This window comes from Lynx rufus, unplaced genomic scaffold, assembly GCF_022079265.1.
Source record: "Lynx rufus isolate CCGP_SWC_20201006 ecotype Redwood Valley unplaced genomic scaffold, mLynRuf1.p SCAF_17, whole genome shotgun sequence".
Lineage (NCBI taxonomy): Eukaryota > Metazoa > Chordata > Mammalia > Carnivora > Felidae > Lynx > Lynx rufus.
This window is the reverse complement of record NW_025814831.1, coordinates 25,184,784-25,206,019: the sequence shown is the minus strand read 5'-3', so window position 1 is coordinate 25,206,019 and position 21,236 is coordinate 25,184,784. Positions and strand designations below refer to the sequence as shown.

At 41.7% G+C, this 21,236-nt stretch overlaps 1 protein-coding gene across 4 annotated transcripts in view; it reads left to right on the top strand.

Moving 5' to 3' along the window:
- Nucleotides 1-21,236, top strand: part of NRXN3 (neurexin 3) — a 1,502,570-nt gene that overhangs the window by 367,580 nt on the left and 1,113,754 nt on the right. For all 4 annotated transcript variants that reach the window (XM_047079783.1, XM_047079782.1, XM_047079785.1 and 1 more), the window contains one exon: nucleotides 19,055-19,356. In XM_047079783.1, the coding sequence (XP_046935739.1) occupies nucleotides 19,055-19,356 (302 nt within the window). The remainder of the gene's footprint in view (nucleotides 1-19,054; nucleotides 19,357-21,236) is intronic.

The window sequence follows — 21,236 nt, the reverse complement described above, 5'->3', positions numbered from 1 at the left end:
AAGTCTCAGGACCTCTTTGGCTTCCAGTTCTTTATCTGTACAATGAAGGCATTTGACTAAAGAGACCCACAAGTTTCTTCTGGTTATGAAGAATATAAATTAGAAAAAAATTGTACCTGCATTTCAAAGAAAAGCATGAGGGATTATTTTTGTCTTACTCAAGATCTATCAGTGATGGAATATGGGTCAAGTCATTCAAAGGACTTGCCTTTTTCCTGCCCCACCACCTCCAAAGGATATTGATCTCAGTAAGATGTCAGTCAGCACCCTGTTTTGTTAAGGGAGGTTAGCATTGGATTCTTCTTCTTCTTTCTTCTTTCTTCCTTGTTCTTCTTCTTTTTTAAATTTAGTTTGTCTTGATACAAGACCAGGGATGCTAATATCCCATGCCAAAGGAAGGTCACTGACAACATCTTTGCCCTCTCCGGTGAGCCAGTCCCCTCTTGGACTTAGCCTGGATTACCTGCATCTGGGAAGGACTTGGACAAAGTAGTCCCTACACACAGGAACTGAAAGGGAGCCTTTCTCACCTCTAGACTATGAGGACACAGGTTAATTCTTCCATAGGAAATAAAGGAGAAGTGATGCTTGACCATCAGCCATAGCTTTAGAACTTCCCCAAGCCTGAATCCCTAGGAGGCTGAAGTGGAGTTTGAGGCTTCAGATGAGGCGTCAGAAGATCCATCTTGCTCCATGTGTGCATGAGGCTTTTGGACGCTGATGTGGGAACCATGAGGTTACCTGGTGAGGCAGTCCAGGACAGTGGTGAAGAGTGAAGGCTTTGGGGTCATCCAAACCTGGTTGTGAGCCCTAACGCTGCTTCTTACCAACTGAGCCACCATGGACAGATAAAAAAAGCCTCAACCCTTACATCTGTAGAACAGAGACTGTTACAGAGCTCACCTCTCAGGGTTGTGATAGTTCCGTGAGATGTCCAAGCAAGGAGGTGAGCGTGGTGCATGGGACGGGGCCAACCATCCACAGAATGGGTTGTTGCCATTGTTATTAAATAGTGCAGCCCTGTGGCCAGTGAACAGCATCCTATAAAGGAGCAAACCATTTAGAGTAACTGAATTTAGGGAACCATTTAGAACTCTGAGAAAAGGAACTTGACATGCGGCAATACTCAATTCTTCTCAAACTTATCTCCTTTTATATAGCTTGTTAAGTAATGATGAGTTCTAACTAGAGTATGTAGCTCTCCTTCATCTCTCTCTAACCACTGAGCCCCAACTGTGTCTGATAAAGCACCTGTGTCTGTACAGTTCATTTCATATTCAACACAGACTGGGAAATGAAACCTGTCTTTCACAGATCTGCAGAAAACAGTCATCATGGGTGCTTCTTAGACTGTCCAGGGAGTTAAAGCACTAGGTCATTATTTTTTTCCCTTCAAAAAAAATACCAAAACTTTATTATTATTTTTGTCAAATATCAAAACTTAAAAAAATTTCTTTTTTGACTTTAAACATGTATATTTATAATCTGATAGCAGAACACTGAGAATGCTCTCACCTCTCTGTGGATGCATGTGTAACCATCTCCCCAAATATAGTTTGTGCCAATATCAAAGTTATCCACGTGTTTCAGATGAGAAAGGGACCCAGCTTGCTCCATGGGGATGACATAAAGGAATGCCATTATGGGCTCTTCAGAGGGCAGTCCCCACCCACAGAGGGCCTGGAGGAGTAGGTATGAGGCTGTTGCCAGGTGGTTGGCTCATCTGTGTCGTGGAGACAAGGAGCTTCTCCTTCAGAGAGCACCTGAGGTTGAGAGCATCCGTACCACTTGGAATGCCTGTCAGTGCTCGTGGAGAGTGGAGAGGCATTTTATGTATCAGAAGCTGCTGCATGCTATAGCTTCTCCTTCTTTTCTTGTCCTCTTTATTTTCCCTCACCAGCATGGTATTAACAGCTTTTCCAGGCCTTCTGTAGCTTTCAGGAAGAGAAATCAAGAGGATTGGGAGAATCCAATCCTCTTGTGCTTATTCTCTTCACCGTCTTGATTTGTCTTTTGTTTCTTCTCCTTTTTCCTTCCTTTTCAACAATTTCTGTGTTGCTGCTCTGCGTGAGGCTAGAGTCTCTTTTTCCCTCCTCCCTCCTTTTTTTACTGCTTTTAATTGTTTTGGTGCTTTTTGTTTTTCCCTGACTTGAGCACAGTGAGAAAGGTCAGCTGTCAGCACAGGGCTGTATGCTGCTGATAAAGCCTCCAGGAGACTGCATTGGAGTCATTAAGCAGCATTCCCTCCCTGAAGTCAGAGTCTCCAGTGCTTCAGAGGGGAGAGAAAAAGAAGCTCAAAGAGTAGAAAAGGCAACCCATCCCAAGTGAGTGGCTTAGCCACACGAGCACTGAGAAGCATACTACTTACCCGGAGCCCTTCTCCAGGGGCAGAAGCTATTGAGTGCCAGCTCTGGTGACCCTGGGACATTGATAAGACACATATGCAGGCCTTAGAAAAATGGACCCTCAACTGGGAATTAGGCATTCAGCATCCCGGAGGCCACACTTCTGAAATTGTCCCTTTAGTTATTGGATTTCTGTATCTACCCCAGAATTATTTTGCAACTAACTCACTTATATAAAAATAGGAAAACCTCTGTTCTGGTCTTGGCTCTGTTGCTAATTCCTTTAGTAAAACTATGCTAGGCTTGTAAAAAGAAGTAGAAAATATGATTTTAAAAGTACCTCCCATTGCTAGCTGAATTTCACTTTTCTCTGCCTGCAAAGTAGAAGTGAGGAGCATGTCTCCTCTTGGACGCCGATGTGAAAACCAGTTAATTCCTTTTTTTATAAGTGTCTTGAGGTGAACCCAAGATCAAAGTTCTTGGAACTCCTCCATATTGCCTGTCTATCAGGAAATTCATGATGTAATACTGCAGAGCTTGAAAGGAAATGGTGGACATCTTCTGGAATGGAAAAAAAAGCAAATTATAGGATAATAATAGCATCAAGTTGTAGAATTCTTTATGTGCTATCAAAGTCTGTTTACACTTCACAGTGACCTAGTTTAAGGATAAAACCCTACCTCAGCATACTTTAGAAATGTGACATGCTAAAATCTGATGGAACTCTTCCTGTTTTCACTATCAACCTACTAAATGATTAGTGTTCTCAAAACACATTTGCTAAATGGATGAATGAATGAATGAATAACTTAAAGGCTTTAAATAACATAGTCAATCAGCTGTGCCAAGCACAGTAGTGGTTGCATACAAGGAGGAGTTGGGGTAGATATTGCTGGCCATGAAGAGTGTGTAATTAGATTATACTGGTACTGTTGTCTTGCCATAGAAAAGGGAACCAGGGGTGCCTGGGTGACTCAGTTTACCATCTGACTTCGGCTCAGGTCATGATCTCACAGTTTGCGAGTTCAAGCCCTGCGTTAGGCTCTGTGCTCATAGCTCACAGCCTGGAGCCTTCTTCAGGTCCTGTGTCTCTCTCTCTGCTCCTCCTCCACTCAAGCTGTGTCTCTCTCTTTCTCAAAAATAAACATAAAAATGTTACAAAGAATTAAAAAAAGAAAAGGGAACCAAAGGATAATGACTAGAGCATAGCTAACTTGAGAGTCATTGAAGAAGGTTCCTGTCTAGACCAGCCACCACAGAACCCCTAGAAGGTCACACTGTGGTTGCTTAGCTCCTGATCTGCATTTCATACCAAACCTAACCCTTACTGCATTGGGAGGAGCAGTGAGATTGAAGTTAGACCCAAGTCCAGCCTTGTTCTAAATTCCCTCATTGTCAATTATTGTTATTCTAATTGGGTAGCCTTGAAACCCGGAATCTCAGCTTTCCTGTTTGATAATTCAGGTAATGATACCTAAATAGGTTATTGTGAGGATTATATGAAATACCTGCATAATATTAAACCAGAGCTAAAGCCCATGATGAGCAGTAAGCTTCAAAAATGGTAGCTGGTGGGGCGCCTGGGTGGCTCAGTCGTATGACTGTCCAACTCTTGATTTCAGCTCAGGTACTGATTCCATGGTCTTGGAATCAAGCCCTGTGTTCTCTCAGCATGGAGCCTATTTAAGATTCTCTTTCTCCCTCTCTCTACCCCTCTCCCCTGCTTGTGTGTGCTCTATCTGTAAAATAATGGTTAAAAGGTAGCTAGCAGCATTATCATAACCCCCATCTCAGGAACTGTGGGCATTTCATGGTAATAAAACAATAGTGATAGTGCCTATTCCATAAGGTCGCTGTAGGATTGAAAAAACAGTATACTTGTAAAGGGCTTCTCTCTGTGCCAGGCACATAGTAGAGGAACACTAAGTACTAGCTTCTTTCCTTCTCCTTTCTTTTATGAGGTCTTCTTACTTTTCTACTTCAGTTGAGGGCAGCAGGGCGCGATTGCTCTTTTGTAAAGTGGTGCTCCAAAGGCCCCAGCAGGTGGGTACTAGTAGGTAGGTGGGATGTGGATAGTGGGGTAGCAGGGAGGGAAAGAAAGAATGAACAGTGCTCAAGGGATGAAAGACCATTTTATGTCAAATGTATGTTCACCAGAGGCTGCAGTTCTGAAGTTTTTATCAAGTTTCTGCCTGCTCCTGAAGTTATTCTAATAATTTTCAAGGGAATACCAGTGTTTGCATAAATCATCCCATACAACTCAGTTACTTATAATACAAGGATACCTCTGATCCCAAATTCAAACAATTGGAAAGCAAAAGCTATTTATGCATGATGGCATACAGTGGTAATTCTTGATGAGCTAGGTGGCTCTAAGATACCATGAAATCTCAGAGAGCCTCTGAATCCTCAAAGTGGGTTTTGGTTGTTCTTAGACTGAGTTTAAAGTTCATAAAAAGTAGTAAACTATAGCAACAAATACCTTACTTATAATGTTAATGTGATTATTCTTTAAAAACCAGAATGTCAAGTTTGAAATGGTCAAAAATTCACACCTAACAAAAGCATCCAATTAATTCAAGCCCCTTTCTTTGTCAATGATTCTTGATAATTGAGAGTTTTATTTGATCTGCCTAATCTTTTTTTTTTTTTTTTTGGTACCTTCTGACATGTGACCCATGTAGAGAAAACCATCCTGTTTTTCCAAAGATTGTTCCCATTTTAGCACAGGGAATCCCATGTCCTGGGAAACTTCTCAGTCCCAGCAAATTGGAATGGTTGGCTACTCTGTTTGAAGCTCCTGGTAAACCCCTTTTTGGGAGGGTGCTGTGTTTTGGTAAACACCTGACTGAGAACATACAAAGAAAAGATTCTCTGGTTCAGTGGTTCTTCAAACTTTTGGATTTTGTTGACATCTAAACTTTCTACAGAGAAGGGAAGGAACACAGTAGTGGTGACTACTTTTTATTTGGCAGTTAATGACATTAGCACATTTCATCTGTCTTCACTGTCATTTTATAAAAGACAGGAAACTCAAAAACCAAAAAAAGTGGAAAGAGGTAGAATGAGAATCCCATGTTCTCAATGCCTAGTGCAGCACTGAGTAGGTCCTGCATAAATATTTTTTGCATGAATGGTGAGTAAATTTAGTTTTTATTAGAAAAAATGTAATAGAACATCCATATTTTTCTGATTGTACCATGGATTGTTGAAAATTTTACTTGAGACCAATGTTTGGGAACCAGTGTTTGAATCCAAGTCTGTGGACTGTTGGGTTTTTTGATGGTAATTTTTCATTGTGAATTATGGTAATGGCATTCTGATGTCTCAGTCACATGTTCATTAGTTGGGATAGTCAGTCTCTCACCATATGGTGACTCCTGAAGAAGGATAAGACTGTTTCTGGCCCTTTAAATCAGAGAACAGGATTCGGTCCACTTCCTCTTAGACTTCAATTGCTACCATATTGAAATGTATCTTTATTGACATCTTCATGGGGGGTCTCACCACATCTGGCAGGAATGAGCTACCAGTCTCCTTTATGTTTTTAACTCTTGGACAGTGTTTTAATGTACCCTGACTTACTTTTCTTTGTTCTGATTCATTCACCTAGCTAGTATGATGAGAAACCTTGACCAACTGGTATTATGTATGTATATCCTAATTTCTGTAACTCTGGGATCCTCTATGCAGCATCTTCATATCACAGTTGGGATATCCAAATCATTCATTATTTTATCATAACCCTTGGATAAAAAATTGCCACCGATAAATATTAACTAGTATTGCCGGAGAAGGTTAGGATTTTGGTTTTACTGACATTGGAACTGTAAATATCCATTCTAATTGTTTATGTTTTGAGAAAGAGAGAGAGAGAGAAAGAGAGAGCAAGCTGGGGAGGGGCAGAGAGAGAAGGAGAGGGAAGTCTCAAGCAGGCTCCATGCTGTCAGTGCGGAGCCTGACATAGAGTCAGACACTTAACTGACTGAGCCATCCAGGGCCCCCTGTAAATATCCATTGTAAATGACTATACAAAGTACAAATGAGTGTCTATTTCAGAGTCTTACAATTCCTGTTTTTTGTGTTCTTTTTGATCATAAGTCAACTAACCTTTTTCTCTTCGGCAAGCCCTGAGCATATTTCTGACTATAACTTCTGCTATCATAAGCTGGAGTCCAGCTGTGTGGCCCTGGAGCTTCAGTGAGCATGTTGGGGGTGATGCAACATCTGTAAATGGTTTGTGAATCATTCTGACTCAAAAAGAGGATTTCCATTTTAGATTCATTGCGTCAAAAGTGGATTTCCTTATTTATGCTCTCATAATTGAGTGGTTTTTGTTTTTAGCACTTGTGTATTTCCAGTGTTGGAAATGTGCAGAATTCCTACAGTTTTCTTTAGTGCTCTTAGGATCTGTATTTGTGTCCCAAAGTGTGTGGTTAATTCATCTCACTGTTTGCTTTGTTGGGCAGAGAGAGGTTCCTATAGAAGCTGTCAAAGGGTGCTTTACAAAATTAGATAGTGTACATGAAAGTGGCTTGGAAAATGTGACATGCATGCTTTGCAAATAGGTTTGTTTTGTTTTTAAAGAGATGAGTAGTTCACCTCCCACAGGAATACTATTGACAGAGGTCTTTGCAAAGATATGCAGCCCTCAGCAGGAGGCAGCATGACCTGGGGGACAGCATAAGGTGTTTGGAAGTTGACCTTAGCTTGTATTTTGAATCTGCTTCTTATTAGCTGTGGTAGTGTACAGGTATATCCCTTGTGAACCTCCGCTCTGTCATCTGTAACGTGAGGCTGGTAAAACTTTATTTCACAAGGCTTTTGTGAAATACCAAGTATTCCAGTAGAAAAGCTCCTCTTTCAGCTGACACATGAACACAGATATGTTATCTATTAATATTAATATTAATTATTAATTAATTAATATTACATGGGTTCTCATGGTAAGTGTTTTGAACTCGTATATCTGAAGTCATCAAAATAAGTCTTGGTTAATTTTTGTCAAATACCATGTGTATAGTATTGGGACTCTCTATAAGAGCCTGGAACATAATATAGGTTTAATAAATGTTAATTTCCTGTCCTTTTTACACTATGGCAACAAAAAGTCTTCTACCTCTAAAAAAGAAGAGGTAGAAGAAATGATGATAATGAAGTAAGCACTTTATTGTAGTTTTATGCATACTATTGGTACTATAACTGAGTTTGCAGTCACTAAAGATTTTCTCCTTTATTTAGGCTTCTTAGATCAGGTCACTTGATTTTTAAGTCTGCCTGCATTTTAGAGAGTTTACCCTCCCCACCCCCTTTCAACATACCCCCTCTTCATCAACCCCTGGGTTCAAATACTTTCATTTAATTACTTTAGACCCAGAGCATTGTCACTCTCTTCTTGGGAGCCCTGGAATGGGACAGTTTTAATTTTAGTCAGTATCCACCCTCATCTCCTCCACTGCCATGGTCATTTTCTTCAGAGGAAAAGGAGATGCACACCCAGCTATAAAAGAAGACATGGTGCAGGTTTCTAGGATTTGTGCATCCACATTGGCAAAGTTCCCCAGTTTGTGTCTCTGAACAGGGTTTTAATCACCTGGGCTGTAGTGCTCAGTGCTGAAAGCTTTAAGAAGTACTGCAGAAATGGTAGATTAGCCGCATTTAACAAAATAGAAAGTTTTCATTGTGTCATAAAAAGCCTTATTGATCTTGTCCAGGCATTGACTCCAAGGCCTTTTAACAAGCCACTCTGTCTAGACTTGTACGCTAGAGCCACAGTGCTAACAAAGGAGGAACAGAGCTGCCTGCTTCAGGGGGAGGCCAAAGGCATGGGCACAGATTCAGGTTTCTCAGTGGGGATTTTCTTAAAGAGCTGGGACGATTGTATTCTGCTGTGGGGAAAAAAGGGTTGGGAGGCTTGTGTAGATGGATTTGTGACATACCCTGGACTCCCCTGGGTTGAGTCTCCGCACATGCTGTTGAGTGCTCCCTCAGTAACAAATGCAGGTTTTCTCAGCTCCTCCCATGGCTTCTGTCAGCATCTCCTCCTGGCTGAGCAGTGGGTCTCCAGGAGTCGGGGAGGTGACAAGGGGGCAGGAGTAGGAACTGGTGACATTGGAGTTGCTGTGATCAGTTCAACTGCATTTCAGTTCAATTCCACAAGTCTTTAGTTGACACATTTGGGGATACATGGGAGATTTCAAAAAGGCATGAAAAACTGGTGCTCACAGGATAGGATTGAAGAGTTGACATCAATGTGTAAAATAAACAAGGAATCACTCACGATTTATTGGGTCATTAGGTATTTCACCGGGATCATCTGCTGAAATTTAACTTTCCTTTAAAAAATGTATGAAGGGGCGCCTGGGTGGCTCAGTCGGTTGAGCGTTCGACTTCAGCTCAGGTCATGATCTCGCAGTCCGTGAGTTCAAGCCCCGCATCGGGCTCTGTGCTGACCGCTCAGAGCCTGGAGCCTGTTTCGGATTCTGTGTCTCCCTCTCTCTGACCCTCCCCCATTCATGCTCTGTCTCTCTCTGTCTCAAAAATAAATAAATGTTAAAAAAAAATAAATGTATGAAATATTTCAAACGTAGTCCCTATAGTAGAGGATATTATAAATGTTGGTTTAGCTATTCCCCAGCTTGAACAAATTTTAATGTTTTGCCTTTTTTTTTTTTTCTTTACACTCTTTTTTATAAAGACTTAGTCCTATTTGAGTACCTCTGTGGTTCGGTGCCATTTCTTCTCTCCCTCCCCAGAAGTAAACACTACCTGAAATTGGTGTATAGATTGCTTCTGTGTTTTTCTATTCTTGTTATAAATGTATAGAGCTGTAATATATAATGGTTAGTGATTGTGTGTGTGTGTGTATGTGTAGATTAGTGGAGGCAAAGTTTATTGGCCACCCTCAATTTATGTTCATTATTCTCTATATATTCTGGGCCAAGTGGAGGAGATAATAAAAATAAAAACCTTTAACACATTATGCTTCCCTGTTGATCATCACCATGAAGCTTGGCAGTCTCTAGATCTCTTCTTCTTTTAGGATCAGGATCCACAGAAATATCTGTAGGAAGTTTCACATAATACTGAAAAGTCCTATTTTCTCTGGATACTTAAAGGTGGATAGTTCTACCACCAAGATGATTTAGATACAGACTTACTGAGGTTGGAGGTCAATTAGAGCATCTTCCAAGGTTTCTTCTGATGCTATGGTGATGATTTGTTATGGAGGATTCTTTACTTGTTTTCATCTTGGATGAAAGAGATTCGGTAGAAATAAATATTTTAGAAGTCCATATGGATTTAAAAATCCACATTGATTGCTTCTAAATATCTTAATATCTGTGGGTTTTCCCAATTTCTGTGAACCTTTCACAACTTTTATATTCCTTTCTGAACAGTATATGTGGATACAGTGAGTATCTAATTTAGGTGCCGGTGTTTAAAAAAAATCATTTCAGATGATCTGCTTCTTGCTCTAGAATCAGAGGGGATATTTCTCATTGTAATCAATTCTATTTGTATCAGAACTACAGTCTTCCATCGTCTCTTCTCCAGCTTTTGTCCCTAGTAACTTTTTTTGCCCTCATCAGGTCCATGATTTATAGTATCACAGAGTCATTTGGTACTCCAGTGCAATTGCCTTACTTACTGTGTAGCTTTGAAAAAGAAGCAGGTTAAAAAGAAAACATAAGTGTTCAGATTATTCTTTTTGGACTGGTCCAAGGGTGAAAGGGGATATGTAGATTTGGAAGTGCATGTAATTTCTGTAATTTTTTAAAACCCAAAACCACCAAATCTCAATCCAAAACTTATCTCCAGGAGAGCAACCATAGTTAAATCCTTCTCCATTATAATCACCCATATCTTCCACGTAACTTCAAGAAATGTATGTTAGTAAACACTGTGTCACAGAGCTGGCTTTAAAATTATTGCTGTAATTGATATATTTACTTGTCATTGACCTCATGTAGTTCTTAGTTCCAAATGTGCCTATTATGTTCCCAAAGTGAAAGCAATCCGAGGACTGGTTGTCTGAGGTCACAACCATGACATTCTGAATCAGTTGAGGAACAGATACAAGAGTCAAATTGGTGGTCAGGTCAAGGATCTAAATATCAGTTCTGTTGTTGGTAGGGCTGTGTTAAAGAATGTGGCTTTGATCTGTGGTCAAATTGGGCTTCCTTGTGATTCTCCCCCTGAGTTAAACTCAACTACTCAGCCCTAGGGAGAAGAGCTAGAGAACCAGACATTCTTCTACAGGGACAGAGTCCACTCTGATAGGTTTGCTGCATGGGAGAATTTAGAGGAAAACTCTGTCATTGTAGGAAGGGCAGATATGAAGGATAAAGAGAGAGACTGTTCACATGGGAATAGTGACCACCTAATTAAGAAATGTGAACCTATGAGTGTCAGACTCTTACTTAGTCACCAACCAGATGAACCACTCCTCTCATTGGAGGAAACAAATGAGTAAAGGAGAGAAGGTCCAAGTGTTACTCTAAAACTGTTCTGTTCCAGAGAAAGGGGAGGAAATATTCTTGTGGAGTTGTGGGGACAAGGAAATGCAGTTCCCTTTACAAGATAGAGTGTGTTGTTTGTGTTCAATGCCTGTTTGACCCACAATTAAAATGAGAAGCCTGTAGTGAAAGAAACATGATTACCATTTGACTTCTATAGATCAGGTGGTTAAGTGAAAATAATTTATTACATAAATTATTATAAGTGGGTAGGCAGGCATATGCAGCAGAATTGCCTGAGGCCATGGTTTCATAGCAATATCTATTCTACCTTGTCTTCTGGATCCTTCCTTACCATTCCAGCAATTTGCCCACCCACTGAACCCCTAATACAAGATAAGCACAATTGTGCCACTCACCAGCTGAAGTTTTCCTCTCCTCTATTGATTCTCCATCTCTAGTGCCTCAGGATATGGCAAAGAAGATGTGCCCATTCCTCTGCCCATTACACATTGAACTTCTCACCATTCCCTGAACACTCTGTGCTTTTCTTTTTTTTTTTTTTTAATTTTTTTTTCCACGTTTTTTAATTTATTTTTCGGGACAGAGAGAGACAGAGCACGAACGGGGGAGGGGCAGAGAGAGAGGGAGACACAGAATCGGAAACAGGCTCCAGGCTCCGAGCCATCAGCCCAGAGCCTGACGCGGGGCTCCAACTCACGGACCACGAGATCGTGACCTGGCTGAAGTCGGACGCTTAACCGACTGCGCCACCCAGGCGCCCCCACTCTGTGCTTTTCTAATGACTACACCACTGAAGATGCTCTTTCTTGTAACTAGAATTCCATCCTATATTGTGTGGTGAACTCTTACTTATACTTCAAGACATGGCTTATGTTTGACCTCCTGTGTGGCACCTTCCCCAACACCCAGGGTCAATTATTCCTTCTTCAGTGTGTCTGTGTCACCTATTAAACATTTGCCATGCTGAATTGTAATTATTTGAGTGTGTATTCTTACCACCACCACTTCTGCCACAAACACCTTGCCTCTGGGAACTGGGTCATGGACTTTATCTGATTGATATTTCACAGCAATTCCATGAAATACGTACTCTGGCTATTCCCGTTTTGTAGATTAGGAAACTGAGGGTTAGACAATAAGGGCTAAGTAATCAACTAAGGTTCCATAGAATTAGGTAAATGCCAGAGCTGGCTGTCCAACCCAGGTCTGTCCAAATCAAAGACTTCCATCATTATGCTCCATGTCACTAGGTCCAAAGTCCCACTATACCCTGTGCTACAGGAGGGTCCCCTGTTTAGTGTGAGTCTAGGTCAGGGTCTGGCACTTAGTAGGCACTTGAGTTGTAGCTTTACATCTTCTTCTCTTCAGTAAAGTTTTAGCTAATTATTCCTATTCACAGGGTTGCCATGCGGCTTACGTTCATTCAGTACTGGGCACATTACCTGGTGCATAGTAGGCACCTGAAAATCCTTGGTCTTTAAATGAATGAACAGAAAATTTAACTTTTATTATACTGCAATCGAGAGAAATGCAGTCTTCAGGATGCCATTAGCTTTCTAGTGATTTCAGTGAAGTGTGATTTTCCAGGCCATTCTTTTGTGGACTTCCCTCCCCAGGATGCTAGCTGTTTATTTTCCAAGTGACAACTTGATTTACTATTTTCCTTCTCATCACTTTCAAGAAGCATCTGCAGGCTACTGAGTGACCCAGGCAGCGTGGAAAAGTCCATTTATTTCTCTGCTGCATCTTTCCTACAGAGTCTGAGGATAAGGGTTGGAAATGGCTCCAGGAGGTCAGATTTCCTCTGTGTGTGTGTGTGTGTGTGTGTGTGTGTGTGTGTGTGTGTTCAGGATTGCTCATAGCAACACAATTTGCTCTCTGCTGGTACACTCTGTTTTTAAAATACCTGTATGATGGGATGTGGCAGGTAAAGGATTCATCGTTTCCCCTTGGGGGATAGTTCTGCAGTTTGATCTATCTGAATGCTTTGTTTGGCCCTAAAATACATTGTAAGGGAAAGGGGACAGCAAGAACCGGGAGGGCACTCACTTGTACAGTCTTTTGCCTTTCTTACTCAATCAGTGTGTTCCTCTTCTGATTCTAGCAGGAAGTGGCATTAGGAATACACTCTAGTAAAAGGATTTCTGCTTTTCCCTAATTTTTGCAAATATGATAATCTCACAGCCCAACTATTAACTGGGGGGGGGGGTCTGCCCACAGCTTCCTTAGAGGTGGGAGTTCTTGTTCCGGAAGTTGGATATTTAGCAGGTTTCATGGAAAGGGAATAGAATTGTGCAAGAACAAACTCACCTTTGCCTTATAATTGTTCCTTTGCCAGCAAACTACCCCAATTGCCACGTTAGCCCAAGACACCTTTTGGGATTGAGTGGATAATATGCAGCGTCCCTAGGAGTGAGCAGAGCAATTAAGCAATTGTGGATTTCTTTGTAAGTTCATTTCTGCCTTGTGTACCCCCTGCTCTTTCATCACCATCACTGTGTCTTTGCCCAGGAAGCAGTGGCCAGAAGAACTGAGTGATGTATCACTTTACAGCTTGAGAACCTGGAGCCTCTCACTGCACCTGCACCACTGGAGGACAGACACTGCCATCATCCCTGCTGAGTCTGTGCATCAGGGGAAAGGCATCAGCATGCTGGCCCCAGGACCACAGGCCATCCCGTTGTCTGGCGGGGAGGGCAGCAGCAGCCCTTGTATTTTTGTGCCTCGTGAGTTTCAGGGCCAGGCCAGGATAACATAACAAGGGTTATCTTTTCATCTTGCAGACTAAAGTACCGCACTGCAGCATGGAGGCCAGCTGAAGGACAAAGGACTCAGAGACGAGAGCAGTTTTGCCCAGGTCTCTGAGGTGCATCCTCAGGAAGCTGGTTCCCACTCCCTTTCTTCGAACACTGCAGGTGTTCTGCTCAGGGCCAGTGGTTACAGCCACTCCAGAGGGCTTAGCATTTTAATAGGCTCTTCCAAGTGGTGTCTGAAAATTCCATTTCCAAGCGCCTCTGGTGGAGGCGAAGAGTATGGGCTTCCCAGTTTGACTTTCTCCAGCCTGCTACTAGAGACTTTCGGACTAAAGGTAGCCTCACTCTCTGTTCCTCTTCTTGGGCTCCTGCTGTGTGAGTGGGCTCTTACAGTCATTGTCCATGGTTTCTCCTTTTAACACATTGAACTTCATTCAGTTGTAGGAGCAGAAGTGGGATTCTAGGCATCTGTTCCTCTGAGAGTTTGAGTTCCTGGCCAAATGGTGGTATGATGTCATAGCTAAAGCTATGGACATGGAATGAGAATCAGAGGACTAAGGATTTGGAACCAGCCTAAATGCTTCTTAGTGCCCTGGATAACCCATCTAAACTATGTGCTTCCAGTTCCTCACACTGGCATAATCATAGCAAAGTGACCTCTTAGAGTGTTGAGAGACCACAAATAACAAGAAAGCAATTGGAAATATAGGACATTTACACAACTGTGAACGTGTATTTGCAGATGGGCCTAGAACCCTCCTTTACCCACGCCTGACATGTTCTCGCTTGAGCCCTTTCATGTCTGACGTATCATTGTTCCTCAATATTTACCTCCCGTCCTTGGTGTTTCGTGGCTGATTTGGATCGTAAATGTCCAAACTCTGGCTTCTTCTCATTGTCGATGATTTGCCAGTACCTCTGCCTTTGCCACTACCTGAGAGCCTTTTGCTTGCATTCTTGCCCAGCGCAAGGCAAACCTTACTTGGGGATGGTGTCAACATCCAAGTTGAACTAGTCCCAGGCACCCTCAGAAAAGCAGTTCAAATGTGTTCTCATCTTTTAACTGGGCTCTCTGCCTTCAGTTCCCTCTTCTTTTCAGTTCACATTCAACCCAATATGAGTTGAGTTGCAAAATATTTTTGTAAAAGATTATGTGTTCTTTTAAAAACACAAATGGGACCCTCCATCCTTTCAGTAAAATTGTGCAATGGCTCCTCATAACCTTCAGAATAAAGCCTGGATTTCTTGATCTCAAAGCCTGAGACACCAAGCTATCAGAAAGCACAGACCCAATTAAACAGTGATATGCATTTCTCCACGCTTCTTAGATTGCATAGTAAAAACATATTACACTGAATATTTTAATCTCTTTTGCAGTTTCTCAGAGAAATAGAGATATTATTATATAAATCACCGGTTGGGTGTTTTTTTTTTTTTTTTTTTTGGTGGGGAGAGAGTGGAAAACAGAATTGAATAAATGCTTGTTAATGCTATTTATATATAGTAGTTGGATTAACAAGCCTTTTGAAAGATCAGTACTTTACATATCTTATACAAACTGATTTAAAATCTTGGGTTATACATATCTAGATTGCATCTAGTATTTAATCATTTAGACATTTACAAATGATGGGTAGACGATTTGTTGTTATACAGAGTTGAGCTCTGCTTTCCATGCAGTGAGAATAACATTTTTATTTTAACACTTATGCAATTGATTATAAACTTTGGGACGATATAATTTAAGTAGATCTAAACAGTCCATTAGCCATGTCAGTGCATGCCCTCTTGCCAAGCTGTAGCTTTATGCTAAGCTGTTGTGTACTCTGTTACATAATCCCCTGCATTTGTTTTCTCTACCTATTTAGTTTGAATACATACAAGGTGACTGCATTGTCTCTTCAACCTCCTTCTCTGTGTAAACACTAAGTATAGAAACAGATTTGGGGCAATATTACATTTTTCTAATGGAGAGTTTGGAGAATTGAATAGGCTTAGAAATGTGCTTGTCACTATTTAGTTTTGTCCCTTTTAGTTATGTTCATTGTCAATTCAGTATGGTTTTCAAGGTGATAAGACAGTGCTTAAGCTTTGGCTACCAGAGGGAAATTAAGACAGATTGGAATCTTAGGAGAAAATCAGTTGCAGGAGTATGCAAAGGAACATTTTTTTTTCAAGGTCCTCACTCTCCTTCCATGGCCCTCATTTGCTCCTTTGAAAACAGGGTCATGCACTGCCAGTGCCTCTCCTTCCCACACAGGAGGAAAGCATCTGGTACCTCAAAAATGTTACAATGTTGCTTATCTAGAATATGACTCAGAGAGTGGCTTTCCATTGTCCATTGTGTGTTGATATGTGGAGGAGATAACCAGCATCTGGGGTGATGCTCTTGGTAGCCTCTGCCAGCCCTAGGAAGAGGTAAACTTGGAGAAGTTATTGAATGAGGAGATTGGGATGGTTGTGAATTGTTACAGCATTTTTGTTAGATACTTGCAAAGGAACCTGCTCGGCTACATAAAAATCTTCATTTGGCTGATTTGCATACAGATTAGCATAAATATGCATGTGATTTACATAGACGATTTCTCACGTTGGTTTTATTTCTTGTTTATTTATTGTGATATTCTCTTCTCTACAATGATGTCATTTTTCTTCTATGGCCTTCCACATAAAACAAGTCCTTTTGCTTTAAGCATGCCCAAATTCCAAGGGGGAAAGGGAAATACTAGTTTTGGTGAGCAACTGTGATTTACATGGGGTTGGGGGGAATAGGTTTCTGGCTCAATTTATCCAAGGTTTGGGATGGTTTGTAAATTAGTGCATGGTTCTGTGGAGTCATTCATGCCGTTTGGGTACTAGAGTAGGAACATGAGGTACATCCAGAGCTATGTGTAAAAGCATATTTAGAGAAAAGTCTAGATAGGCACTAGAAGTCCAGAGTAACACGGGCTGACTGTGGTCTTGGGTAACTCACTTATTCTTAGTTTTCAATTTCTTCCTTGATAAAATAAGGGCATTAAATAAGGCAGGCTCTAAAATCCCTTATAAGCTCTAAAACTTATTTTTATATACTCCTTGGTTTAATTACATGTCAAATATTAAGCACCACATAGCACATCAAATGATATCCTGGTGCCTTAGTGTTCTCAGTCAAGCCTTTCCCCTTTGAGGGGTACTCAATGATTAATTTAAGCATCTTTTTAGAGGCACTCATTTCCTTGTTCATTTATCTCAGTTCAGTGGGCACATAAGGTAGAACTTAAATGTGTATAGAAGACACCCGTTAATATACCCCATGTGGTGCCAAGGACAGGCATAGTAGTTGGCTCCGTGCACATTTGCATCCATAGGAGAAGAGTTTGGTGGTGATAACTGCATTTGATTTGCTGTCTTTTCCTCAAGACAGGCTTACCTCCTGGTGTACGAAACAAAGGCTCATCCAGTTGCATTTTAACAAAGCCGTTTCTTCAGAAATGAGAGGAGAGATCATGACAATAGACAGGGCACTAGGGCGTGGACAGATCTGTTTCAAACATACAGATGGTATCAAATTGCTGCTCCATGATTTTATTTTTTTGGCTCTGTTTGGTAAAATGCATTAGACATGGCTTATGTGCCAAGTAGTACTTGCTACTTATTCGTGTGTAGGAGACATTGTGGTCATTTATAGGTGAACAGGTCTTCTTGCTTATACTAATGTGGTGGTGGTGTGTGTGCGTATGGGTGCATGCAAAAAGGAATATGCAGGTAGACACATATCATTGCGATCCTCTGGAATACACAGGGCAAACCTGATCTTTAACTCTCTGGAGTATGAAGTTGGGGTTCATGTTTTAATGATGTCTTTTGATGCTATGATCAGTTTAATATAGTATGTAGTGGGTGGTCATCTCTCCCATATGATAACCTCAGCTCTTACCTCATGATGAGAATATGTTTATTTTACCTAAGTGACTTAGCAAGGACTGCCTGTGATGGTTGATAAGGAGCTAAGCTGAAGTAGAATGGACTTTGGTTACTAAGGCTGAAGTGTGGTTCTAGAAGAGAAAATAGAATGTGCTCTACTTTATTTGGTAGCCCCCATTCTTGAACGGGAAACTGCATGTCCAACCTTTTCTTGCCCATTTCCTTTCATTAATGATGTGCTTTTGATAGCTTTTGGCCAACCCTGGGATGAGGTAGGCTTGACAGAAGAACACAACAAGGAAGGCCATAGGGTGTGTGTTGAAATTGTAAATTACATCAACAAATAAAAATAAAACTTGTTTTATCCTCTTATCTTGACAAATATACCTTTGAAACTACATGGTAAGCCAGGTGCACACTTAGAATTTTTGGATTCCTCAGCATTCTGCACTGGGAGTTGCTGGCACAGGGAGAACCAGCCCCTCTGGTTGTCAGCCTGTGGCCTGTCCCCCTCCTCTTTCTACCTTTGGCTCCTCCCTGTATCCACAAGGGCTCTCGTATAAATGTGCATGGATGCCCATGTGGCCAAGCTCTGCCCAAAGCCCTGAAGAGGGTCCCCCATTGCTAGCCCTCAGATCTTAAGGTATGCACACCAGTGCATGATTTGCTATTGGAAAACGAGTCCAGGAACGAGGTCTGCACAAGTCCTGGAAACAGGCCTTGGGCTCTCCGGGTGGGAAACTAGAGGATCCCAGTGTATGGCTCTGAAAGAGAGCGTGTGCTTCACTGGAATGCTGTCTTGGCCCTGCAGACCCCTAGTCCTATGGGGGAAAGATGTTCTCTAGGATGGTCCAACAAGGGCCATGTAAATCAGAGACCCCTGGAGCAGAGATCCCTTTGTGTCTAAGGGAGCTATTGCTGTCTTGTCAAAGCATATTACCAAATTTCATTCTATCCCTTTTTCTTCATCTGCTTGATCACCTTTTTTTCTGGTTCAACCTCCTATTTAGTAACCCTGTCACATTCCCCTGGGCTCAGGACTCTACCATGGAAACCAAAGTTAGCTGGGTTATTATTGATGGATGGAAATTAGAGACAGATCTTTCAGGGTAATTGATTTCTAGTTATTGGTCAATAAAAGGTACCTGGAGCTAAAGAACCCTTTGTCAGAAGAGTTAATTATCCATTCTAAACCAGCTCTGGCATAAGCATTGAAAAGCCATCATTGAAGCAAAAGCAATGTAAGCCTCACTTTACCACGTAGCATAAAATTTCCCTCCAGGTTTTCCTCTGAGAAAATGTGAAGGAAAGGCAGCAAGCTCTCCTGTACCGTTGTGCTGGTCTTCTACCCCTGTGAGGAGACGTAGCTTTTTTGCAGTTACTGTCTCTAGCGGTTTCCGTGGTACTTAGACACAGGTTTGGTGGTGGAAGAGTCGGAGGGAGCTTGTGCTGCCCTCGGCTCACTGGCAGGGGCAGTGCCCTGGGGGATGTGTTCTCTTTGGTATTCGCGTACGTCTGACTCATGCCAGTCAAGTGTTGACTGCTTTCCTCTTTCCTTTTCCTGCAGCTCGAGAGGAGAACGTGGCCACGTTCCGAGGCTCTGAGTACCTGTGCTACGACCTGTCTCAGAACCCGATCCAGAGCAGCAGTGATGAAATCACCCTCTCCTTTAAGACCTGGCAGCGGAATGGGCTCATCCTGCACACGGGCAAGTCGGCTGACTATGTCAACCTGGCTCTGAAGGATGGCGCGGTCTCCTTGGTCATTAACCTGGGGTCCGGGGCCTTTGAGGCCATTGTGGAGCCAGTGAATGGAAAATTCAACGACAACGCCTGGCACGATGTCAAAGTGACACGCAACCTTCGGCAGGTAATGGCTGAGGGGAGAGGGTGCCCGGAGGCTCCTCTTAGGTAGCTGGGGAGGAGGTTTGTGAAGCAGGTGCTGGATGAGCTGGAGAAGGGTGTAGAAACAGGTTTGGATTTATCGAAGTCTAACATTATCCCAGTCTCTGCAGTTCCACAAGGAAAATGATGAAAATATGTTTCTTCTCATACTTCAGTTCTCTACTGTGCTTTTTTTTTTTTTTGTCCAGAAGAAAATTCAGTTGTATAGATAATAAAAGTTAAAAGTACTTTCATTCCTTTTATTCTGCTTTGGTTTTTATCATTTTCTTAATTACATTGAAATCTTGTATTGTTAAATTCAATTAGGGACAGCGTTTTGTTTCTGCAGCTTGCTAGATTTTCCTCATTTTTTGAATATATGTTTTTCTGTTTAATTAAGTTAGCCATTGTCATGATGCCATGATTTTAATTCCTTCCAGAAAGTCTTCCTTTTTCTCCTCCTTTTAATTTACCACCCCATCTCCACTTTCACCCCCCTCCCTGCCCCATTGTTATGTTAACCTCTAGCCTTCGAATGAATTAGCTGGAATCTTTCTGAATTCCTCTGTTTCTCTGTTCCTTGGTGTGCCGCTCCTACTTTATTGCCCCTGTCTCTACCTCCGAGACTCTTCAGTTGACTGGGAGGCCTGGAAAGTGGAAGGACCCAAATAAAAATGTCAACTTTGGAGCAGCCTTTCCTGGTTCTGTTCGTGCTTGAGAACTCCCATCGCTTGCTGATTCTGAGCAGGCGACTCCGTCAGGTGACAACATCTCAGAAAGCCTTAGCCAAGTGAAGTGGTTTTCAGTTTCATAACTAATAATAATAGTCACAACAGTAATAATATTAACACCTCAATCAGGCCACATCAGTGAAGAGAAAAAGTCCAGAAAAAGTCCTGTGAAAGTCCAGGTCTGTGCTGACACCGCCTTTTCCAGGTTGCTATTTTCACTTGGTGTTTCTCCTTGTGAATTAGTCATTAAACCCAGTTAGATAGCATTCAGCCTTTATTAATCAGAAAACATTATGCAAATTTCCAGAAAGCGCTTATCAAATTTTCTTCTGCAATATGATTGATTCAGTGCCTTCTAATGTAAATAGGAAAGCGTAAGAACTGACAGGTGTTTGCATATGTTTTCCATTTGATAAAAGTGTAACTCTTTAATACTATTATGTGAATGGAGAAGGCTCACACACGCTGGGAACACACAGTATTCAAAACTGCCCGTTTAACACTTAACACATGTTGAAGAAGGCATCTCTATTCTGTCTGCTGTGACGTTACCAAATAACCCAAGACTTAGAGCCCCCACTCATCTTAATACCTATGGATTGGACATTTTGAATCACTGTTCTGTTTTTCTTCTAAGACCAAACAGTCCAGTTGCTGATGTTTTCTTTAATAATCCACCATACATGCTTACACAGCTCAGCTGTCAAGAGGGCCCAAGTTGAATTTCCATTTGCCAACATTTAAGGGTGTGATGTATTTGAGTTGTAGAGACTAGACCAAAAAATAAAATATAACCTTTTTGCCAGTTTTGACTGGCAGGTACATGGTAACACCCTTTAGTCAGCAGAGGGGAGAATTTCCATGTACTGGGGAGCAGGGTTGGGTTGTGGTTCTTACCAGTCAGCCTGTCTCTCTGATTCTCTCCCACTCCATACACTTCCTTGCCATTCCAGAATGATTCCAATTAGCTGGAGAAAGGCTCACTTTTATTTCTACTGAAAACATTTCTCTAAAATAGAATTGGGCCCCAGTTCCGTCCTATAAACTGAGCGGGGGATAAACTAAAGTGTTATTCAAACATTGGTTGTGCTGTTTCAGTCAGCAAGCAGAGGAAAGCAACCCTGGAGGGTTTCTC